The 22,986-nt window shown below is 44.0% G+C and overlaps 1 protein-coding gene across 1 annotated transcript; it reads left to right on the forward strand.

Annotated features, from left to right (window-relative positions):
• The first annotated feature begins 2,700 nt into the window (after positions 1–2,700).
• LOC127304477 (RING-H2 finger protein ATL70-like) lies at positions 2,701–3,455 on the forward strand. The gene has a single exon (XM_051335151.2). It carries the CDS (start codon positions 2,859–2,861, stop codon positions 3,279–3,281), a length of 423 nt encoding a protein of 140 aa, XP_051191111.1. The 5' UTR covers positions 2,701–2,858; the 3' UTR covers positions 3,282–3,455.
• The last annotated feature ends 19,531 nt before the right edge of the window (positions 3,456–22,986 follow it).

Genomic DNA, 22,986 nt, shown 5'->3' on the forward strand with positions numbered 1-22,986 from the left:
ATTGGGAACATCCAGTTGTGTCCATCCAAAGCATTGCATGCAGCCAACTGACCATTCCACTTTCCAGTCAAAAAAGAAGAGTCTATGCTCAAATATGGACGACATCCTGCTTTGAATCCATCTATGCAAGGCTTCAAACACATAAAAAACTTGCTGAAGTAAACACTGCCATCCTCTGTAACCTCTGTGTCTATCTCCATCACACTTCCAGGTGACCTCTTCTCCACCTCAGCTTTAAAGCTATACAACATCCTAAATGTATTTGCTCAGTCACCATACAATGATTTCATTGCCCTTTGTTTTGCCTTCCAAACTGTGGTATATTTCAGTTTGATGGGGTATAGCTTCTCCAAGTCCACTTTAAGCCTTTTTGCAGTAGTGTTTGGAGTTTTTGCTAAAATATGAGTAATCTTCTCTGTAATCCAAAGCTGGTTTGTCATATTTGAAACTCTCTGTGAAGTGGTCATACATGTATGCTGGTTTGGTATTTGATTTACCCTCACTGTACTGCCATCAGGTTGTAGTCTGGCAGATATGTACCATTTGCATGGATTTCCACCACCATCATAGCCTTTGCACCTAGCATAAAATTTCTTCCTATCAGTCCACATAGTCTTGGCATCAAACTCTTTTTTCACTGCATAGGTCCTAAAAGACATCCTAAACTCATTCATATTTGGCCACAACTTTCCAACCTCAACAACTGGGTTCTCTTTGTCATACAAACAGACCAGCTCATTGTCATTTGCATCATCCACATCATCTGCAGCCTGTCTCATCATCTCTTCTTCATCCTCATTTCCACGGCCTGCATTTGTGTTACCATCTGCAGGCAAAGAACTGTCATCCTCAGTTGCACGGCCTTCATCTCTATCATCAACTGGAATGCCAAACATTTTGGCCATTTCAATGTCAGATATTGGTGCAATGACTAAATCTGTTTTTTCATTTAACTCTACTACATTCCAGTCAACAACAATCTTTTGAGCACCATGGTTTCCCTCCTCTGCATCTGCATCAGCCCCTGTATCTTCAGCTAGTATTGTCGGTTCAGTGAACAATGCCAACATCTGCCCCCTCCTTTGTGAAGCCCACTCATCATCTTGCATATGTGCAGCCATCTTTGATGGCACATAACCTACTCTGGAATTTGTTTGTAGATCAATAAGCTCTGCATGAAAACTTACTTGATTGCTTTCACACCCTTCTTGACGATCAATTTCAGCAACCATAGATTCTCCATCTTCAATTCTCACATATTCACCCTTATAGTTGTCAAACCGTAGCACAGACACCTCTTGTTCTGGACCCCAAACAATGTTCTCCCCGATCTTCTCCACCAGATTGCACACGGCCTCCTCCTCCTTTCCCTCCAATTCATGCGGATCAACATCTTCAAGATCAAGAGCCAACCTCACGGTGCTATTTGCAATGTCTTGGACGCTTCCATCACTCAACTTGGCTTTACATGGAAAAAATTCGACTGTAATTGCGAATGTGCTGGCAGAATCGGGCGCAGCATCTCCCCTGTCAATGGTGGGCAGCGGCGGCGTAAGCAATTGATCCCCAAATCGGCCCCAAATCGATAACGATAACATTAAAAGAAGGGGCGCATTACCGATTTGAAGCACCGTCTCGTCCCTCCATCCGATTCAGCCCGCGCTCCTCTCGATCCGCCCAGATACGCAGATTCTAAATCGGCAACAAAAAAGAAAATCAGGCCAAGATCCAGGGGTATGAGACTAGGGTTTTGCAATTACTCACCTGCAATAGCTCCGCCGCCGCCGAGATAGACGCTCCGCCGCCGCTGAGATGAAAAAGGGCCGCTGTCGGAGAAGAAGCCCAGGGCGCCGCCGCTCGCCGCCGTTCCCAGTTCACCACGCGCGAGTCGAGCAGACCATTGAGACGTGCGGGACCCTCACTCGTGAACGGTTGACTCTACATGACCTAGACCATGGTGGACCCCACTTGTTATAACCCTCACTGTCCTAACCTAATCGCATCCTAACTAAGTTTCTTAACCCGCGTCAGCTGCCTATCGCATGCGAGCTATTTGAAGCAGAAAAAACGACGCATGGTAGCTATTTCAACCAACAACATCGCACCGTGGAGAATTTCACTCAACTGTGTCGCATAGGAGCTATTGGCCCGTGCCCTTGATGAATTATCGCGTCTTAGAGCATCATTTTTTGTTCCTCGCCATAAACTACAGCGGTATGCATGGATTGATGCATAGGCTAGGGAGATTCCTCCATTTAAAAAAAATGAAGGTGCGTTTTACAGCGGTCCCACCACCATAAGTGAATTATTACTGACATCCCACGTCACTCTTCTTGACCGGAGAAAAGAAAACTCCTCGCCCTGTTTCATTCATTCATTTGACGAGATTATCAAAACCCAGGGTCTTCAACCTCAAGGTGCAGCGCCAACAGGTTGCGAACAGAAAGCTTCTTGTTTCAGGCAAAACGCATGATGCTACCACTTGGAAGTTACTCTCGGCTAAAAAGATTGAAACTTTCAGACTACCACAGGAGAGTCGTTGACGAATTGTGGACAAACAGTAAGAGTCAAACCAAACGTGATGATGCATCTTGGTTTGGCCATTACCGTGCTAATTTGGGGCTAATTCTTTCTTTGGTAGTATATATATGTAGCTACGTACGCACGTAGCTAATACCAGAGATCTGGTTTTGATCTTCTTGACCGTGACGTGGCCGGCCGCGCATCCGAATCATTCCCTCGACGCACGGACAGACAAATTGAGTATCTGTGCTACGTAGTGGTATATCTGTGGCAGTGTCATCAGGTTAATCTGTCGTCGCTGCAGGCTGCTCAGTTTGCCGCGACCATCACCTGCCATGGCCGGCCCCTCCACCGCGCTGCTGCTCGGCGCCTCCGTGGCGGTCCTCATCGTGATCTCCGCCGTCACCTTCCTCTGCGCCAACCGGGTGCACCGCGCGTCGCGGCGGAGCGCCGTCGGCGACCAGGACGCGGAGCTGGGCCGAGGGTGCGCCGCAGCCGCGCCAGGGATCGACGAGGCCGTCCTGGCCTCGTACCCGACGGCGGTGTACTCCAAGGCAGGGACCGGCAAGGAGGAGGAGGAGGGCACGCAGTGCGCGGTGTGCCTGGTGGAGTACGCGGACGGCGACGAGCTCCGGCGGCTGCCAGGGTGCCTCCACGCCTTCCACCGACGATGCATCGACGACTGGCTGCGCCGGCGGCCGAGCTGCCCGCTTTGCCGGTCCTCGCCGCCTCCCACCAACACCAGCAGCGCATGCTAATTAACTGTCGAGCCGTCAGCCTGTTCGTCGGGACCATTGATTTGGCATAGCGGCGAAATGTGCCTGTTATGTGCTTCTCTTACATACGTTCGGATCGTGAGCTGGTGTTTTTTGAGGCGACTCATTCAACCTCTTAGAATGTATTTCAAAAAAAAAAACCTCTTAGAATGGGCGGATGCGCAGGTTTTTTGTGACAGGCTTATTGATTTTTATTTATTTTTGAAACAAGCTAGTATAAGATTTGTCACTTTTATTTATTGATAATAACACGAGGTTTTAGAGTGTTATGCGATGACCCAGCATACCACTGAATTTATAGTACGCAAATCGTTGATATAAAATCCATAGAGTGGTATCTCACAAATGTCATATTCCACATAATGGCACAACACAAACATATGAGGGCCAACAAATCATGTACTTCATATTACAAGTCAAAATTTTACAAAGACTTGGATATCCTTCTTGGTCATGAGGGGATTGTTTAAACTTAACTCCGACTATTATCAACTTACAAATATGCGTGTAAGTGGGCCTGTCCATGGATGCCCACTAGCTGATAACTTCCGTCCGCCTGACTAAGGTGGGGCGCCGCTTGTGCACGTTAAGTTACTTCAAGATAAAGCGGCGTCCATCTGCCCACTTGTACCCGCCAGGAAAGCATCAATACTGTAATTGCCCTCTCCAATCACCGTAATGAAACTAAGAGGAGATTCTGCAGCCAATTTCGGCTCAACGCACCAAAAGCGGATGCGTGCAGCACCACACCGCCGGCCGCCAGGAGCTCCCGCAGATCTGCTCCCCTCCGACCTCACCGGATGCGTGTAGCACCACACCGCCGGACGCCAGGAGCTCCCGCAGATCTGCTGCTCAATGAATGGGGTGAGCTTGCCATGGTGGGAGAAGGGGAGCGGAGGGAGGGAGGGGCAGCCGAATCAGCCGGGAGAGGGAGCGGATGGAGAGGGAGCGGATGGAGAGGTGGCGGACTTTCTCCGGCCATGGCGTGGCGCCCGTCGAAGGGGATCGGAGCGAGGAAGTCTCGATCTAATGTCTAGGCGGCGTGGCGGGCGGTAGCTAACGCGTAGCGGAAGCCCATCACGTTTTCCCCGCTGACCGTGAGTGTTCGGTTGAAGGATTCAATTGGGCTGGGCTGGCGGCGCCGTGGACGGTCCTTGACCACCTACAGGCTGACTTACAAACCAACGGTACTAACAAACTTAACATACCAAGAGCTCAGCAGTTTATTTAGTAACGTGCTATGCTGCTCGGCTCAAATCATACTACTAGAGTCCCCCTCTATCGCTCCTATTCTTCCTCTTCGCCTACGTCGTAGACGATGCAGTAATCAACTCCCTCGACGCCTTCGGAAAGATAAGATTCATCATAGGCAATCTCGTAGTTTTCCTCTATTTCGTAGGTGTTGCCTCCGCCGTCGTGCTCACGGTCTTGCAAGAATTTAGAAGTAAAGGGTGAATACAAGCGTACTCAACAAGCCCAAAAGAAAAGGTGTTTGATGCACTGTCTATGCCTCGGACCGGTGACCTTTGGCCAATGCAAGTTTTCGCAAAAAATTGTTCAAAGATTGATTATATTTTGAAGAACTATGTCCGTCAGTTTTTACTGGGTGTTTAGAACTGTAAGGATTCGTAGCATAGAAAACAAAAAATTTCCTATCGCGAACACGCAATCCAAGCCAAGATGCAATCTAGAAGACGGTAGCAACGAGGGGATGATCAAGACTAACCCTTGAAGAGATTCCAAAGCCTATAAGAGTAGGCTCTTATTGTTGCGGTAGACGATCACTTGCCGCTTGCAAAAGCGCGTAGAAGATCTTGATCACGATCGGTTCCGGCGCCACGAACGGGCAGCACCTCCGTACTCGGTCACACGTTCGGTTGTTGATGAAGACGACGTCCACCTCCCCGTTCCAGCGGGCAGCGGAAGTAGTAGCTCCTCTTGAATCCGACAGCACGATGGCGTGGTATCGGTGGTGGTGGAGAAATCCGGCGGAGCTTCGCTTAAGCGTGCGGGATGTGGTGGAGGAGAGAGACCGCTAGGGTTTGGGGAGAGAGGGGGGTTGGGCGCCGGCCCTCTAAGGGGTGCGGCCAAGGCTGAGCCAAAGAGTGGCTGCCCCCCTCCCTCTCCTCCTCATTATATAGGTGGAAGCCCCAAGAGTTCTAGTCCAAGTCTTCGAATAAGACCCCAACACTAAAACCTCCCATATGTGGGAAACCTACTCAAGGAGGGAGTCCCACTCAAGGTGGGACTCCCACCTTTCCTTGAGGTGGGGTGGCCGGCCACCTCTAGGTGGAGCCCACCTCGGACTCCTCCTTTAGGGTTTGGCTGGTCAAGCTTGTGGAGTCCTTCCGGGACTCCACCTTCCATAGTGCGTTTCTTCCGGACTTTTCTAGAACCTTCTAGAACCTGCCATAAATGCACCGGATCATTTCCAAACTTGGAATATGACTTCCTATATATGAATCTTATTCTCCGGACCATTCCGGAACTCCTCGTGATGTCCGGGATCTCATCCGGGACTCAGAACAAATATTCGAACTCCATTCCATATTCAAGTTCTACCATTTCAACATCCAACTTTAAGTGTGTCACCCTACGGTTCGTGAACTATGCGGACATGGTTGAGTACTCACTCCGACCAATAACCAATAGCGGGATCTGGAGATCCATAATGGCTCCCACATATTCAACGATGACTTTAGTGATCGAATGAACCATTCACATACAATACCAATTCCCTTTGTCACGCGATATTTTACTTGTCCGAGGTTTGATCTTCGGTATCACTCTATACCTTGTTCAACCTCGTCTCCTGACAAGTACTCTTTACTCGTACCGTGGTATGTGGTCTCTTATGAACTCATTCATATGCTTGCAAGACATTAGACGACATTCCACCGAGAGGGCCCGCAGTATATCTATCCGTCATCGGGATGGACAAATCCCTCTGTTGATCCATGTGCCTCAACTCATACTTTCCGGATACTTAATCCCACCTTTATAGCCACCCATTTACGCAGTGGTGTTTGGTGTAATCAAAGTACCTTTCCGGTACAAGTGATTTACATGATCTCATGGTCATAAGGACTAGGTAACTATGTATCGAAAGCTTATAGCAAATAACTTAATGACGAGATCTTATGCTACGCTTAATTGGGTGTGTCCATTACATCATTCATACAATGACATAACCTTGTTATTAATAACATCCAATGTTCATGATTATGAAACTAATCATCCATTAATCAACAAGCTAGTTAAGAGGCATACTAGGGACTTCTTTGTTTGTCTACATATCACACATGTACTAATGTTTCGGTTAATACAATTACAGCACGATATATAAACATTTATTATAAACATAAAGATATAAATAATAACCACTTTATTATTGCCTCTAGGGCATATCTCCTTCAGTCTCCCACTTGCACTAGAGTCAATAATCTAGTTTACATTTGTAAAGATATAACACCTTGGCCTTATGGTGCTTTATCATGTATTGCTCACGGGAGAGGTTTTTAGTCAACAGATCTGACACGCTCAGAAACGTATGTATTTTGTAATTCATTTGCGTCTCAACGCATCACTCATTTCCAAATGAGTTGGCATTAAATATGTTTGATCTTATGGTGGAACCTTAATTCCGCGGTCTGAAATAAGTCACTAATATTGTCACATACAATATAGCTTCAAAGTTCTGACACTATCGGAACTACACCAAGTTCTCAAAGAACTTCTTGACTCAACATCCTCAGTCATTTGTCAAAACAAATGACATACTCTCTATCGTTTTGTAGAATCCATCACAATATTTAGAACTCTTCTAAATCTAACATAGACAACTTCTAGTTCATTGTGCTACTTTTAAAACAACACTTAGTCTAATTTGAGATTGAAATTCTATTTTGATATGTGACAAAATAAATATCGGTGTAACACCTTACAGCGATTTGTTTGTCATTTCTTCATACAAAAAATATATATATATATCCTTAGTTCTTCTAAAGTACTCAAGGATATTCTTACTGTCGTCCAATGATCATCATATGAATCATTCTGGTATATGCTCATAACACTTTATAGCACATGATATCTGATTGTGTACATATTATTCGTGATCTATAATCACTCATGTGTTTTTACTCATTGAGTGTCAGATACACTCAAGTCTTGTTAAACCTTCACATGACAAGAACATTTTCTTAATATTTCTATATTGAACTACTTCAATATCCATCATATGTACTTTGACTTAAACTTATTTATGTGTTTCAATCTATCTTCATAGATCTTGACACTAAATTTGTTTCAGTCCATATCCTTTCATTGAAGTTAATTCTCAATGAAACCTTTTAATCAAGTATATAATTACATCATTTATAACCAACTATATGTCACCTACATAAAGTATTATAAATGTGTCTTAGCGCTCCCACTTAATTTCTTGCAAATGCAAGCCTCTTCATCGTCTCTGATGAAATCAAAAACTCTTTGACTATTTCATCTGGTGAAGATTCCAACTCCGTGATACTTACTTCATCCAATTGAAGCTTATATAGCTATCTAGTATTCCACGGACCAGCAAAACTCTTGGTTGTATCTTGTATACATACTTCTGTTAAGTAGTGTATTTTGCCATCCTACTAGCATATCTCATAAAAGAAATATGTAGTGATTACTAGAATAATCCACATAGACTATAAGCATTGCTACGGAAGATCTAATCTTATCGTATTCAACTCTTTGAACTTTGTCGTAAACAATTTTTCGACAAGTCAAGCTTTCTTCAAGGATATTTCATCCAAGTCTATCAATTTCATAGATCCATTTACTTTCATAAAGTATTCATCTATCTTGGATTTCATGGCATATAGCCATTTTAACGGAGTCAGGGCCCATCATAACTTCTTTGTTTGTAGTTGGTTTATCATTGTTCAAAATCAATCCTTTGTTCACAAATCATTTATTTGATCACAAAGTAAACCATACCTACAAGGTTCAATATGTACTTCGATCTCCATGGCTAAAACACTTTGTAGTCATGGGAGCCATGATCGTCGTGGCCGCTTCCGAAACAAAGTCCGATGCTGCGCTACTCTGATCATTATGCTCAGGTTCATAAACCTTATCAAAATATATTGTCCTCCCACTCAAATACTTCACTAGAAACAATTTCTCGGAAATAAGAAACATTGACAAACACTTTTGTCTTTGTCTTGTGGGAAGAAATCCCAATTAAATCTCTGGGATAACCAACAAAGACATCCATCCGATTTTGGTTTGTAAACTCTTTAGACCAAAATTTAAAGAAAGGACTATTAGGGTTTATACCCATGCCATAACTCGTATGGTGTCATTTCAACGGATCATGATGATGCTCTATTTAGTGTAAAAGCGGTAGTCACTAAAGCATAATCCACAAAAATATAATGGCGTCATAATATTTTATCTCATCATTAATCCAACAAGGTTTGGATACATATCTTGGATACTATATCATCATTATGATACTCCAAGAAATGTGAGTTGTGGAACAATTTCATAACTCTCTTAGATGTTCGCTAAAACACGTAATTCAAATATTTCCACCATGATCCAATCATAGATATTTGACTTTTCTATTACGATGATTTCCACTTCATGTTGAAAATTATTTGAATCCATTCAAATGTTTCAAACTTCTTCCTTATTGAATATATCCACATATATATACTCAATTCATTGTTGAAAGTTTTCATGAAGTAGAAGAATCTCCCGCACACAACTATGCCCAGTGAACCACATACATCATCATGTATTTTTCCACTAAGTTAGTTGCCCGTTTAACTTTTGGCCTATGAACGGTATTTTAATCATTCTCTTTAGAAAAGATTTGCAAGCGCCAAATGATTCAAAAATCAAATGACTCCAAAAATCCATTTGCATAGAGTTCCTTCATGCGTTCCTTTCTAACATGACCTAAATGGCGGTTCCACAAATAAGTGGAATTCAAATCATTTGCCTTATGGCATTTTTAGCGTCAGTGTTATGTATGTGTGTTTCACCATTAAGATTTATAATAACTTATCCATCGTATATGGAGTAATGTCATAATTTGAACAACTCATTGTTTTCATTTGACCAGAGCAAAATAACAATTATTAAGTTCTTTATTATAAATTCTAAGGGCTAGATAGAATGCTAACGACGAACATAATAACACTTTATTTTGTTCTAGGCGAACATTCTTATCATATTCCTTGTCAGTCACTTAGGCCATTGTATTCTTGTATTGCGTTGTTTTGTATGACACTTCATACCAACCAATATAGTACTAATACCCAAGAATTTCATTGTGTGACTTAACTAGGAATACAACCATAACATGTATATCATTTATATACACCTGAGCTAGACTTTCTAGTCTTTTCTTATCTTTTTGCCAGAATATCTTTTGCAGTTTCTCTTTTAGCTTTCCTCATTATTCAGAAAAACACTTCAACATCAATAACTTCTAGGTTTGTTGATCAAATACCAATAACCTTGAGGTTCTTACTTTGAAGTTGATCATCATATGACAAGTGTTTTAGATTTCACTTATTAGTAACTTTGTAATATGATGAACAATTTCACTCATAATTTTATCCATCAATTCATGACAACTTTTTGAGACCATGTCTGTACATGCTAGGCTCATAAAGTTTAACCTTAGTATTCGCATGTGCAAATCTGGCTTGCACCCGTTGTAAGCACACGTAGAATCTATAACACCCGATCATCACGTGATGCTTCGAAACGACGAGTCTTAGCAACGGTGCATACTAAGGATGATAACCTCATGGATATGCGAATACCATTAGTGCCCCAATAGTTGGAGGATTGTGACGCCTGGCGTCTTCAACCTTCATACATTCCCATAAAACTTATGAGTTTATGTAGTCTCACCAAATTATATTCTATCATCTTGTAATAAGGTCTTAGATATCACATATATCTCATACCTTGATTATTTCTGAAAACTAAATTTTTCAGCTCCTTACTTTTCAAACAAATTTGAACTTCAAGTTTGACGGAGACAAGATAACTTTAGGTACTAATTGAAACCTTAGCACTTCGAATCAACAATGTGAGGTTTACTAAAAGTTTGCAATAGGACTTAATCAATTCTTAATTCTTTAACAATACGGTACTAATCCGTAAAGTTTCTTATCAGATTTAACAGTATTTCTATCTCAATAACAAGACTAGCGCATAGTAGTAAACGGATGCCAATACTACAAAATTAATACAAAATACTACTCAGACTATGTTTATGATAATTAGTTCATGTTTTAATCTAATTACTAATGAACTCCCACTTAATACAACATCCCTCATAGTTATTAAGTGGTACACGATCCAAATCCACTACACCAAAACCGATCATCACGTGAGATGATGTAGCTTCAATGGTGAACATCAACATGTTGATCATATCATCCATATGACTCGTGTTCAACCTTTCGGTTTCCGTTGTCCCGAGGCCATGTCTGTACATGCTAGGCTCGTCAAGCAAACCCAAGTATTCCGCGTGTGCAACATGGCTTACACCCGTTGTATATGAATCGTTGAATCTATCACATCCGATTATCACGAGATGCTTTGAAACGACGAACTGTTACAACGGTGCATACGAGGGGAGAACACTTTATTATCTTGATATTAATGTGAGGGATCATCTTATAATGCTACCGTCGCAATCTAAGCAAAATAAGATGCATAAAGGATTAACATCACATGCAATTCATATGTGATATGATATGGCCCTTTTGTCTTTGCGCCTTCGATCTTCATCTCCAAAGCACGTACATGATCTCCATCATCAACGGGCATGATCTCCATCATCGTCGGCGTAGCGTCAAGGTTCATGGCGCCGTCTTCATGATTGTTCACCTCATGTAGTAACTATTACAACTACTTTGAAATACTACTCAACATGAAATTTAAAGACAACCATAAGGCTCCTGCCGGTTGCCACAATACAATAATGATCATCTCATACATATTCATCATCACATTATGGCCATATCACATCACCAAACCCTGCAAAAACAAGTTAGACGTCTCTAATTTGGTTTGCATATTTTACGTGGTTTAGGGTTTTCGAGTAAGATCTAATCTACCAACGAACATGAACCACAACGGTGATACCAGTGTTGTCAATAGAAGAGTAAATTGAATCTTCACTATAGTAGGAGAGACAGACACCCGCAAAGCCTCTTATGCAATACAAGTTGCATGTCGAACGAGGAACAAGTCTCATGAACGCGGTCATGTAAAGTTAGTCCGAGCCGCTTCATCCCACTATGCCACAAAGATGCAAAGTACTCAAACTAAAGATAACAAGAGCATCAACGCCCACAAAACCATTGTGTTCTACTCGTGCAACCATCTATGCATAGACACGGCTCTGATACCACTGTAAGGATTCGTAGCATAGAAAACAAAAAATTTCCTATCGCGAACACGCAATCCAAGCCAAGATGCAATCTAGAAGACGGTAGCAACGAGGGGATGATCAAGACTAACCCTTGAAGAGATTCCAAAGCCTATAAGAGTAGGCTCTTATTGTTGCGGTAGACGATCACTTGCCGCTTGCAAAAGCGCGTAGAAGATCTTGATCACGATCGGTTCCGGCGCCACGAACGGGCAGCACCTCCGTACTCGGTCACACGTTCGGTTGTTGATGAAGACGACGTCCACCTCCCCGTTCCAGCGGGCAGCGGAAGTAGTAGCTCCTCTTGAATCCGACAGCACGACGGCGTGGTATCGGTGGTGGTGGAGAAATCCGGCGGAGCTTCGCTTAAGCGTGCGGGATGTGGTGGAGGAGAGAGACCGCTAGGGTTTGGGGAGAGAGGGGGGTTGGGCGCCGGCCCTCTAAGGGGTGCGGCCAAGGCTGAGCCAAAGAGTGGCTGCCCCCTCCCTCTCCTCCTCATTATATAGGTGGAAGCCCCAAGAGTTCTAGTCCAAGTCTTCGAATAAGACCCCAACACTAAAACCTCCCATATGTGGGAAACCTACTCAAGGAGGGAGTCCCACTCAAGGTGGGACTCCCACCTTTCCTTGAGGTGGGGTGGCCGGCCACCTCTAGGTGGAGCCCACCTCGGACTCCTCCTTTAGGGTTTGGCTGGTCAAGCTTGTGGAGTCCTTCCGGGACTCCACCTTCCATAGTGCGTTTCTTCCGGACTTTTCTAGAACCTTCTAGAACCTGCCATAAATGCACCGGATCATTTCCAAACTTGGAATATGACTTCCTATATATGAATCTTATTCTCCGGACCATTCCGGAACTCCTCGTGATGTCCGGGATCTCATCCGGGACTCCGAACAAATATTCGAACTCCATTCCATATTCAAGTTCTACCATTTCAACATCCAACTTTAAGTGTGTCACCCTACGGTTTGTGAACTATGCGGACATGGTTGAGTACTCACTCCGACCAATAACCAATAGCGGGATCTGGAGATCCATAATGGCTCCCACATATTCAACGATGACTTTAGTGATCGAATGAACCATTCACATACAATACCAATTCCCTTTGTCACGCGATATTTTACTTGTCCGAGGTTTGATCTTCGGTATCACTCTATACCTTGTTCAACCTCGTCTCCTGACAAGTACTCTTTACTCGTACCGTGGTATGTGGTCTCTTATGAACTCATTCATATGCTTGCAAGACATTAGACGACATTCCACCGAGAGGGCCCAGAGTATATCTATCCGTCATCGGGATGGACAAATCCCACTGTTGATCCATGTGCCTCAACTCATACTTTCCGGATACTTAATCCCACCTTTATAGCCACCCATTTACGCAGTGGTGTTTGGTGTAATCAAAGTACCTTTCCGGTACAAGTGATTTACATGATCTCATGGTCATAAGGACTAGGTAACTATGTATCGAAAGCTTATAGCAAATAACTTAATGACGAGATCTTATGCTACGCTTAATTGGGTGTGTCCATTACATCATTCATACAATGACATAACCTTGTTATTAATAACATCCAATGTTCATGATTATGAAACTAATCATCCATTAATCAACAAGCTAGTTAAGAGGCATACTAGGGACTTCTTTGTTTGTCTACATATCACACATGTACTAATGTTTCGGTTAATACAATTACAGCACGATATATAAACATTTATTATAAACATAAAGATATAAATAATAACCACTTTATTATTGCCTCTAGGGCATATCTCCTTCAAGAACTTCGTGAAGTTTCTTTCCTGCTATGTTCACAATTCTTTTCCAGAACAGGGAGTGACAAGCCATAGTTTTTTACTCTCAGAGTTGTGCTGCTTTACCCATGAGAGATCTGATCTATGTTGCACAACCAGGCGTACATTCTCGTCCACACTTTCTTGATGCGGGGCCTAGTATAATATCCAAGCCAACCATTATTTCTCTCTGTGATCTCGCACATCCAGCCTTTTGTACCACCGGGCGGCCCAGGTGTTGTTGATGAAGTCGGAAGAGGTTTAGCCCAGGAACAAGGTGACGGATCCAACCTCACATGTGTTGTGATCACTTATTTATGTTATTTTTTCAGAAGGACAAATACAACAGCAAAGAACTTAGTCCTCTGGATATGTTTAAAGAGTGCCACTTGAGCCGACATAACGGCTTCTCCACCCCGACAAATGATGCAATTGTAAGCCATCTTTCGAAGAGTTGTCAGTAACGTTTATCTTATATCTTGATGCATCTCCTAACCATGATTATTCATTGTAAAATAAGGCTGAGATGGAATATGAGCTGTGTGTACCTACAGTAGATGGAAAACGTAGGACTGAGACCCAGGTTGTTTACGAGGTCCTCTCGGGGAAAACTTCCCAGCCTACATTTTTTCAGAATTTAGGGGTCACACATCACTCCTCTCGATCCAGAATGATCAAACTTGATGCAGAACTGGAGAAGGAGAAGATGGCAAGTGCAGAGCTATCCAATATTGCCATGATCCACAGGGATCAAATTAATCAGCTGACAACCAAGCCAAAGGAAAGATTAGAAAAGCAAGATGTGATGTCGGCAAAGATTGAAAGGTTTCTCAAGCTTATGTAAGTAAAGGTAGACTGTGTAACTCTGATAACGTGGTTCACACAGGTGGTGGTATGCTCAATGCTGGAAATGTTTTTTGATGTTGTTGGAGCTGTTCTGTTCATGTTGAACAGATATCTTGGTGCTACTTTGCACGCTGAACTCTGATCTGATGTTATTGCATAATTGTAATTCTCTTAGTGTGTAAATTATATTCCTGAATGTAATTATGTAGCGTTTTCAGTTTTTGCATGCTCTTGTGGGCATATTATTTATAGGAAAATTCAGAAATTAAATTTTAAAGGGTTGCATAAGAGGCAATTTTAAACGGGTCGAAAATCCATCAACTAACGGACCCCAAGGCCCATCAACTAACGGGGCTCAAGTCCTGTCAACTGACAGGGCTCAAGGCCCACGAACTAACGGGCCTAAAGGACCACCAACTAACGGGCCCAAGGCCCATGAGCTAATGGGCTCAAGGCCCAGCAGCTGAAGGGGCTCAAGGCCGACCAACTAACGGGCCAAAAGGCCTACCAACTAACGGGCCTAAGGACTACCAACTAATGGGCCTCCAAGGACCATCAACTGACGGCCTCAAGGCCCATCACCTAACGGGCCTCAAGGCCCATCAACGGATGGGCCCAGCTGTTGTATGTGGCCACATGTCATGAATCTAGTGGCACATTTGTCGCAACGACGTTAGTTTATTTCAGAGCAGATGTCGCCACGCGTTTCCACGGGAAGGTGGCATGTGTCCTCTACGGGGCAAGCCACGGCATCGCTGAGAATATGTTAGGCGACAAAAAGGTATCACGCGATCGTAATAATGGTGCAATCATTGGCCTAACACGACTGACACATCGGTCGGGTACAGGGGGACCGCCCGACAAGGTGTAAGTCTGTCACAATGCACCGACTGGGCTTTGGGCTTGGTCCTAGCCGTCATGGATCCATGACGGACATTTCTAACCGTCATCCGGGCCATCTGTGATGAGAGGTTCGTCGCGGTCTTCCAAACCGTCAGTATGAGGTCTCTGTAACAGATTTTTCACATTCCTTGACGAATTAAAATCGTTATGGACTTGCGAATTGTTTGTAGTGTAAGGTGTGTCAGTTTTTGCATGCACCCACTACAGTTCATTGGACAGCTGTTAAAAGAATATTACGTTATGTTAGAGACACTGTTGGCATTGGCATTACATTCCAGCCCTCTTCTTCTACATTTTTGAGTGCTTTTTCAGATGCAGATTGGGCTGGCTGCCTTGATGATAGGCATTCCATAGGAGGTTTTGCAGTATTTATTGGACCAAATTTAATCTCCTCGAGTGCCAGAAAACAAGTTACAGTGTCAAGATCAAGAAGAGAAGCTGAGTACAAAGCATTAGCAAATGCCAATGCGGAGATGATATGGGTTGAAGCACTTCTTCAGGAGGTTGGTGTTCATCTAAAAGAGATTCCATATTTATGGTTTGATAATCTTGGTGCAACATATCTTTCAGCAAACCAAATATTTCATGCACGTACAAAACAAATTGAAGTTGACTTCCACTTTGTTAGAGAACAAGTGGCAGAAAATAAGCTTACTATCAAGTAGAGATCAAATTGTTGATGGTTTTACCAAAGCACTTCTAGTTAAAAGTCTTTTAGAATTTAGGGCGTAATCTAAATCATCTTCGCAGTTTAGATTAAGAGGGGATGTTGAAATACCCGTATACCATGTATGGGCACGGTGTAGTACACCGTCTGACAAGGTATTAACTTGTAAATGCCTACGGGTTGTAGACTAGGGTTTAGTTGGAAGTAGAGTGCAACTAGATCTCGAAGGTTTCAGCCGAAAAGTACTCGACGATTATGAAACTAGGGTTTGAGAACAATGATTCGATGATTTCTGCGTCCCTCGACTCCCCCTTATATAGGAGGCGGAGCCGAGGGATTTCGTGTAGTACAAGTTACAGAGTCCGGAAAGGTTTCTAACTCATCCCGCAAGATTACAAATAACACTTCCTATTACAACTCTAGCTTTCCTTAAATATATCTTGGGCTTCCGAATCTTCTTATTCTTCGGGTAGTGGGCCTTCAGTAAACCCCGGGTACTATCTTCGGCAGGCCCATTTGGGATGCCTATGTCAGTAGCCCCCGAGATTTTGCTTGAATCATAGAGTCAGGGAAAATATCCACTGTTTATTTTTATTCGACAACATTAACTTTTCCATATTTCTTCTCATAAACTTCTATATTGTACAGGGATGATGGTAGTTGGGGCTAGTTCTTCTGACGGATCAGGTACTAGTTAACTGCTCTAGTGGCAATCCGCAAAAACCTACTTCAAGATCACGTCCCTGGACATGATCTCGGGATACTGGTGCAAACTTCGACAGGTGCCGCTTAAGGTCTTACCATTCTGTCGAGTCCCAGTAAAATTTATTGGGTACCTAACGCGTCTGTTAGGATTTTTCTTCGTATCAGTTGATACGGATAAAAGTAGCAGAGCGCAGTCTTTGGCGATGCCACGCCTCACAGAACGGATCTGGGGTCTTACCTTCGCAAATTTGCGGCATTCAGAAATTGATCGCAACTTTGGTGTTCTGAGAATATATTGTCGAGTGCTTATTCGGCTGTTGGAATGGCACATTTTATCGAGTCAAAGATGACTTATATTGCTCTCCCGATGGGAGTATATGCAGAGTTATTTATAACTCGAAATATACTCTTTTGCTCTGCTATCTTTCTTTTTCTCTTTCTTGCTTTCTTTTTTATGATTTCATCGGGTACGCGAACAGCGTTCCCGATGGGAGTAGCCCCCGAGGCTACAGCCAAGGACTTGTGCTTGGTTGTAGGCTCCACGCCTTATGCCGCTATATTTTCTTCCTCTCCCGAAGTTTTACAATTGCTCGGGTGCGCGAACAGCGCTCCCGATGGGAGTAGCCCCCGAGGCTATGAACAAATATTTGTATTTGATCATAGGCTCATGCCATTTCTATTTTGTCTTTCTTGATCTTTTCATTTTTTCAAAGTAGCCCCCGAGCATTTGATCAAAAACTTGTATTTGATCAAAGGCTCAGCATTACTTTTCCATGTCGCCTTTTATCAAGCTGTTAAGGCGAATTTTTTCTTCCGCCAAGGTGACGCTATTGCTGACGATAGCCACGATTGCGAGTTAAAAATCGCGAGAAGTCTCCTCCCGCTGCCTTGCGGGCCCAATTGATCCACTATCTTGACACGTCGTGCAAGTGGGGGACACACGTCCTCCGCTTTTCCTGGCGCACGTACCGTAACTTCTCCAATGTTAAAATACTTTTTTACCCCTGCTTCCACGTGGTTATCATCTGGCACGCATTTTTTTCATCCAACGGTCCGCCGCTTCGCCGCACCTCTATATAAGATCTCCTTCTTCCTCCTCGAGCACTTCCGCTCACGCCGCACCTCTGCTCTCCTCTGCAAAACCTTCTCCTGCGCTCCTCAATCCCCTAAGCTCATCTTCTCGAAGCTGCATTCCTGCGCCATTGTTGATGCCACCGCGTCGTTTGACCAGGCACAGCACGCCGGAATCATCAATGGCCGCCGTGGATCTGGGAACCGCGGAGTGGGAAAGGTCCAAGATTTCCACCCAGGACATCAATTTGCTGAAGAAGCTGGGCATCAGCAAGAAACCCAACGCGCTGAGCTTCCCTAGCGAGGAAAGCTACCCAACCCCTCCAATGGGGTATCGGGTAAGTTTTGTCGACCACCTCATCCGCGGTCTTTCCGCCCCCATTCATCCTTTTCTCCGCGGACTGCTCTTTATTTACGGTCTGCAACTTCACCACCTCACGCCCAATTCCATCCTTCATATCTCCATTTTCATCACCCTCTGCGAGGCCTTCCTTGGCGTCCAGCCTAACTGGGCGCTATGGAAGCGCATTTTCTTTTGTCGCCGTAATGGCTCTCCCAACATCGCCTATAATATAGGCGGCGTTGTTATTTCTGTTCGCCCCACCGTTGATTACTTCGACGTCAAACTTCCTGACTCCGTTCAAGGGTGGCGCAAGAAGTGGTTGTACATTCAGGAGGAGAACCATGGATGTGCTGAAGACAACATCCCTCCTTTCGACGGCGCCGAAAAAATTCTTCGCCGCCGCTCCTGGGACGCAGAGGCTACCGAAGAAGAAAAGATGTCGACAGAGGCCTTGATGACTCGCATCCATGAGTTGCAAAATACTCGCGGCAAAGAGTTGTCAGGTATCCAAATCATGGCATATTTTCTTAGGACTAGGGTGCAGCCGCTTCAGGCTCGCAAATACCCTCTCTGGAAATATGCTGGCGACAAGGACGCAGATCGGTTGTCAGCAGATTTAGAGGTCAAGGACTTAGAAAAACTTGTCCGAAAAATCTCGTCTCTCAGCAAAAAAGATCCTGTCCCTTCTTCTTGCCGTGTAAAACCATTCAGCGCCGCCAATCCACTTCCCAAGGTAACCTTTGTCGATTGATTTGTTATTGCTTTGCTATCTTTTTTGTAACTCCTTTTCTGATATCTTCCCCTATTTACTTTTTACAGAACCATCCAAATCTTGTCTCGCTTCCTCCTCTTCCTGAAGGTGGAGAAGTCGAGGAAAGGGCCGTTGTCACTGATGACAACCAAGAGGCCCCCTCTTTTGTGAATGAACCCATGGATTCTCTAAAATCTGCGGGATCTTCTGAAAAGGATGCTGCCTCCGAAGGCACTGCGTCAGCGCAATCTCCTCCTCCTGCTGTTTCTCCAAGGAACAAAAGGAAGAGGAATGATGTCGACGATTCCGGCACCTCCAAAGCCGAAGAAGTTGGTCCTTCACGACAGAAGGCAACTTATGATCCATATCTTGAATCCCTCATCAGCTCGTAAGTCACTGTTATTTTCCTTATTTCTGTACTCGAAGATTTTTGTCTTATCTTGCTTTTTATGCTGTCGATTTTTCATCGGAGTGATGATGAGGAAGAAGTACCAACTCTTGATGTGGCTGCTCGAACGAGCACGTCACATACTTTAATTGTTTCGGAGACGCCAGTTGAGGGAGAAGAATCCTCGCCTCCTCAACAAAACGTTGGCGCCACCACTCCTCCTTCAAGCCCTCTTGTCCCTTCACCAAAAAGGACAAGGGTTGAAACAATCCCGGAGCCTACCCTCCAATTGGGTAGCTCCTCCAATTCTCTCTTGGATGATGTAAGTTCTTGGTTTTCTTTGTCATTATCTATATTTCCTCTGTTTTTTTTATGCCTTCATATTTTTCCCATACCGACGTTTTCTCTCTTTGTTCTTCTTTGATAGCCTATGATCAAAGAGCTTGTTCGCATCGGTGCCCAATTCATTGGGTACCGTCAGTATGCCAGCAAGACTGAAGGTAATAATTTTTTGCTGCCCCTTGTTTATAGCTTCTTGCTCCTTTCTTGTCGCCATTTTGATGATTCTTTACTATTTTGGCAGAGAAACTTGCAGAGGCCAACAAGCTTGTCGACACGCTTGCTCAAAAACTAGAGCAAAGCGAAACGGCTCGCAAGAAAGCTGAACTTGACGCTAGCCAAGCTAAAGCAGAGGCCGAGACGGCCAAGGCAAAAGCTGCTGGTGTCGACGATCTGCAAAAGAGACTTGATGATGCCGAAACTACTTTGAACGAGCACAAGGCCGCCCAGGCCACTCGTGAACAGGCGATCATTAAGCGCTTGAACACGCAGAATCGACGCTTCCTTGGTAACTTTGTCGATCCCTTCTATCTTTCTTAGGCTTGCTTTTCCTTGCTTGCTGTTGGCCAACATATATTTTCTGCGGCAGGTAAAACAAACCAAGAATTTGATCTAGAAAATCCCGCCGATGATCCTCTCCTTGACGCAATCTCTTATCTGGAGTTTCATGGAACTGAAGTTCGCGAAGGCGTGGCGCATGCAGACGCAGGATTATCGAGTCTGTTCCCCTACTTCTTCCCGAAGAAAGAGGAGCCCAAGATTTTTCTTGCCCTTGCCAAGAACTTCAATCCGCCGGAGGATCTTGGACTGAAGATGCGCCAGGAGAACATGAAGATTGCTGTCGAGAGCACCGTTGCCTTGGTCGCTGACAGTCAACAAACTGTTGACTAGATGAAAGTTGGCGACACCGAGCAGATAGAACAAACAAAATGGCGGTCGTTGATCAAGGCGTCGAAGCCCAACACGAAGAAAATCCTGGCCTATCTCAGGATCAAGCCATCTGCAACTCCTAGCTCATCAAGGCCGGAGGTCTAGTTGAATGCCTCTTCTTTTGCTTTCTCTGTTTCTTTTGTTTTTGTCGCCATATTAGCTTTGGCGACAATTACTTCAGTAGTCCTTTTGGAGAACTCCTTCTGTAATATCCATGTAATTTTCCTGGAAATCAATGAAATTCTCCCTTGCACTATTATTGATCCTGAGACTTTCTTTTCCAGTTAATATTTGATAACTACTCGACCAATCCTTGCTCTGATGATACTCCGCCTGCTTCTTCATTCTCGAAGAAAGCCCTTACCGGAGATTTTTCAAGTGAACACTTGTCGCAAGATTTGCAAGAACTTCGCCAACAACTCCAATCCATGAAGAAACAAACTCTTGCGATGATGGAACAATCTCGACAAGCGTCCGAGAGAGAAAAAATTTCTCTTCAACAGGCAAGAGAAGCCATTGCTGCAAAGGATGCTGCTGTTGCTGAGGCTACCGAAACTTCTTCTCGCGAAAATTATATGCTTCAACTGATGACTGACGCTAGCTTGGACATGACAGGTATGTTTCCTGTTCATAACCATGTTGGATGTTGTTCTTGTTGTTTTTTCTTTCCTTGACAATTTGCTTGCTGTGCCAGGCTCGTTTTTGGATACTGCTGCCGAAGACCAACGTGTTGAAGCTCGAGCCAATGTTTTGCTTAGACTGGCTGCACAACATGGGTCTAACTTTTGGGTTACTCCTGAGCACACCCGCCAAATTGTCAGATTCCAAGATCGCGCGGCTCAGGTCCGTGACTTCCTCGACTTCTGTACGAAGACTTTATTTTTAGTTTATGGAACCATGTTCCCTCGGAACAAGATGACAGAGACCCTTCCAGCTTTAATGGAAAAATTTCGGGATGCTCCTCGAATCCATGGCTTTGTGCGGGCTCAACTCTCTGCTGGCGCAAGGTTTGCCATGATGATGATAAAAATTTGCTATCCAAAATTGCCCGTGGATCAAATTGTTCCCACGTGCCTGGCTAAAATGTCGAAGAAGAAGAGAAATATGGGCAAGATTGATGATTTGGTGACTCCTGTCGCCGAAGATATGATGGATGAGCTTCTTCGGATGGATGCTGAGTTCTTCGTGAAGGGAAGCTATGCTGAGCATAGTACTCGTCCTTCTACTGAGCGCATAACCATAGACCATGCGCTAGGTTTCCATTGAGGATTTTTCTTGCTGTAGCTCCACCATTGATATGTCTTTGTGTATTTGTACACATATATTGTAAAGCTGTCAACTCTGTATTATTTCTATTTTTGATCACTGAGCCCCCGAGCCTTTAGCTGGAGTTTATACTGTTTTGCTATCTCAGAGATTTTTTCCTCTTGTCATAAGAAGATATATTTATTTTTCCCTCGGTGGGTTACAAGCCCCCGAGTGTCTTGGTGTCGAAGTTCTATATTTTTGTTGCGAGGTTTTCAGACCAAAGCAATAAGATGTTGACGAGTATACTATATTTATAATTTGTTAGCTTCCGATGTTATATTTGGCGAGGTATTATTGTACCAAGGCGAAATATTTCGGTAAGTCTTAGTTTATCTATATTGTATGTATTTTGTAACTTGAAGGCGTTGAGCCCCCGAGCGTGTCGAAGAATAAGAAGTATATCTCCACTATCTTTATTATATTGCAGCACCACGAGCCCGCCTCATTAAAAACCTTTCCGGCCCCACTCGGTGCCCCGAAAAGGAAAAGAGTGCGTCTGAAAACTCGCGGGCATTTCAGTACATTGTATTTTTACAAAGGAGGACTATATTTCGACTCTAGGCGTAGAACCGCCTGAGCTGTGCCACGTTCCAAGGGTTTTTCTCGGGAGCCCCCGTCTTCTTGTCCTTGATCCTGTATGCTCCTCCGTCGATGACTTCCGTGACGACGTAAGGGCCTAGCCATGGTGATTCGAGCTTTTCAGTACTTTTTTTATTTAACCGTAAGACCAAATCTCCGACCTGGAAAGATCTTGGCCTTAACCGTCGACTGTGGTAGTTTTTGAGGTCCTGCTGGTACTTGGTGACTCGTGAAAGTACTTCGTCTCGAGCTTCATCGAGTGCGTCCATATCATCCTCCCGAGCTTTTCGTGATGTTTCTTCGTCATACTCTGTTACTCTTGGAGAATCATGCTCTATTTCAATTGGTAATACTGCTTCGGCTCCGTGGACGAGAAAAAACGGAGTTTCTTGTGTCGCCGTATTTGGTGTTGTTCGGATGCTCCACAAAACACTTGGCAATTCCTCTGGCCAGGTATGTCGAGCTTTTTCAAGCGGTCCTAGCAGGCGCTTTTTGAGGCCGTTGCAGATAATTCCATTGGCTTTCTCGACTTGGCCATTGGTTTGCGGGTGCCCAACTGACGCAAAGTGCAATTTAATGCCTACTTCTGTGTAGTACTCCTTGAATTC

This window comes from Lolium perenne, chromosome 5 (genome assembly GCF_019359855.2).
Source record: "Lolium perenne isolate Kyuss_39 chromosome 5, Kyuss_2.0, whole genome shotgun sequence".
In the NCBI taxonomy this organism is placed as follows: Eukaryota; Viridiplantae; Streptophyta; class Magnoliopsida; order Poales; family Poaceae; genus Lolium; species Lolium perenne.

What these genes read in the sequence shown, in the direction of transcription:
- LOC127304477 (XM_051335151.2), top strand. Translation starts at nt 2,859, where the DNA reads ATGGCCGGCCCCTCCACCGCGCTGCTGCTCGGCGCCTCCGTGGCGGTC.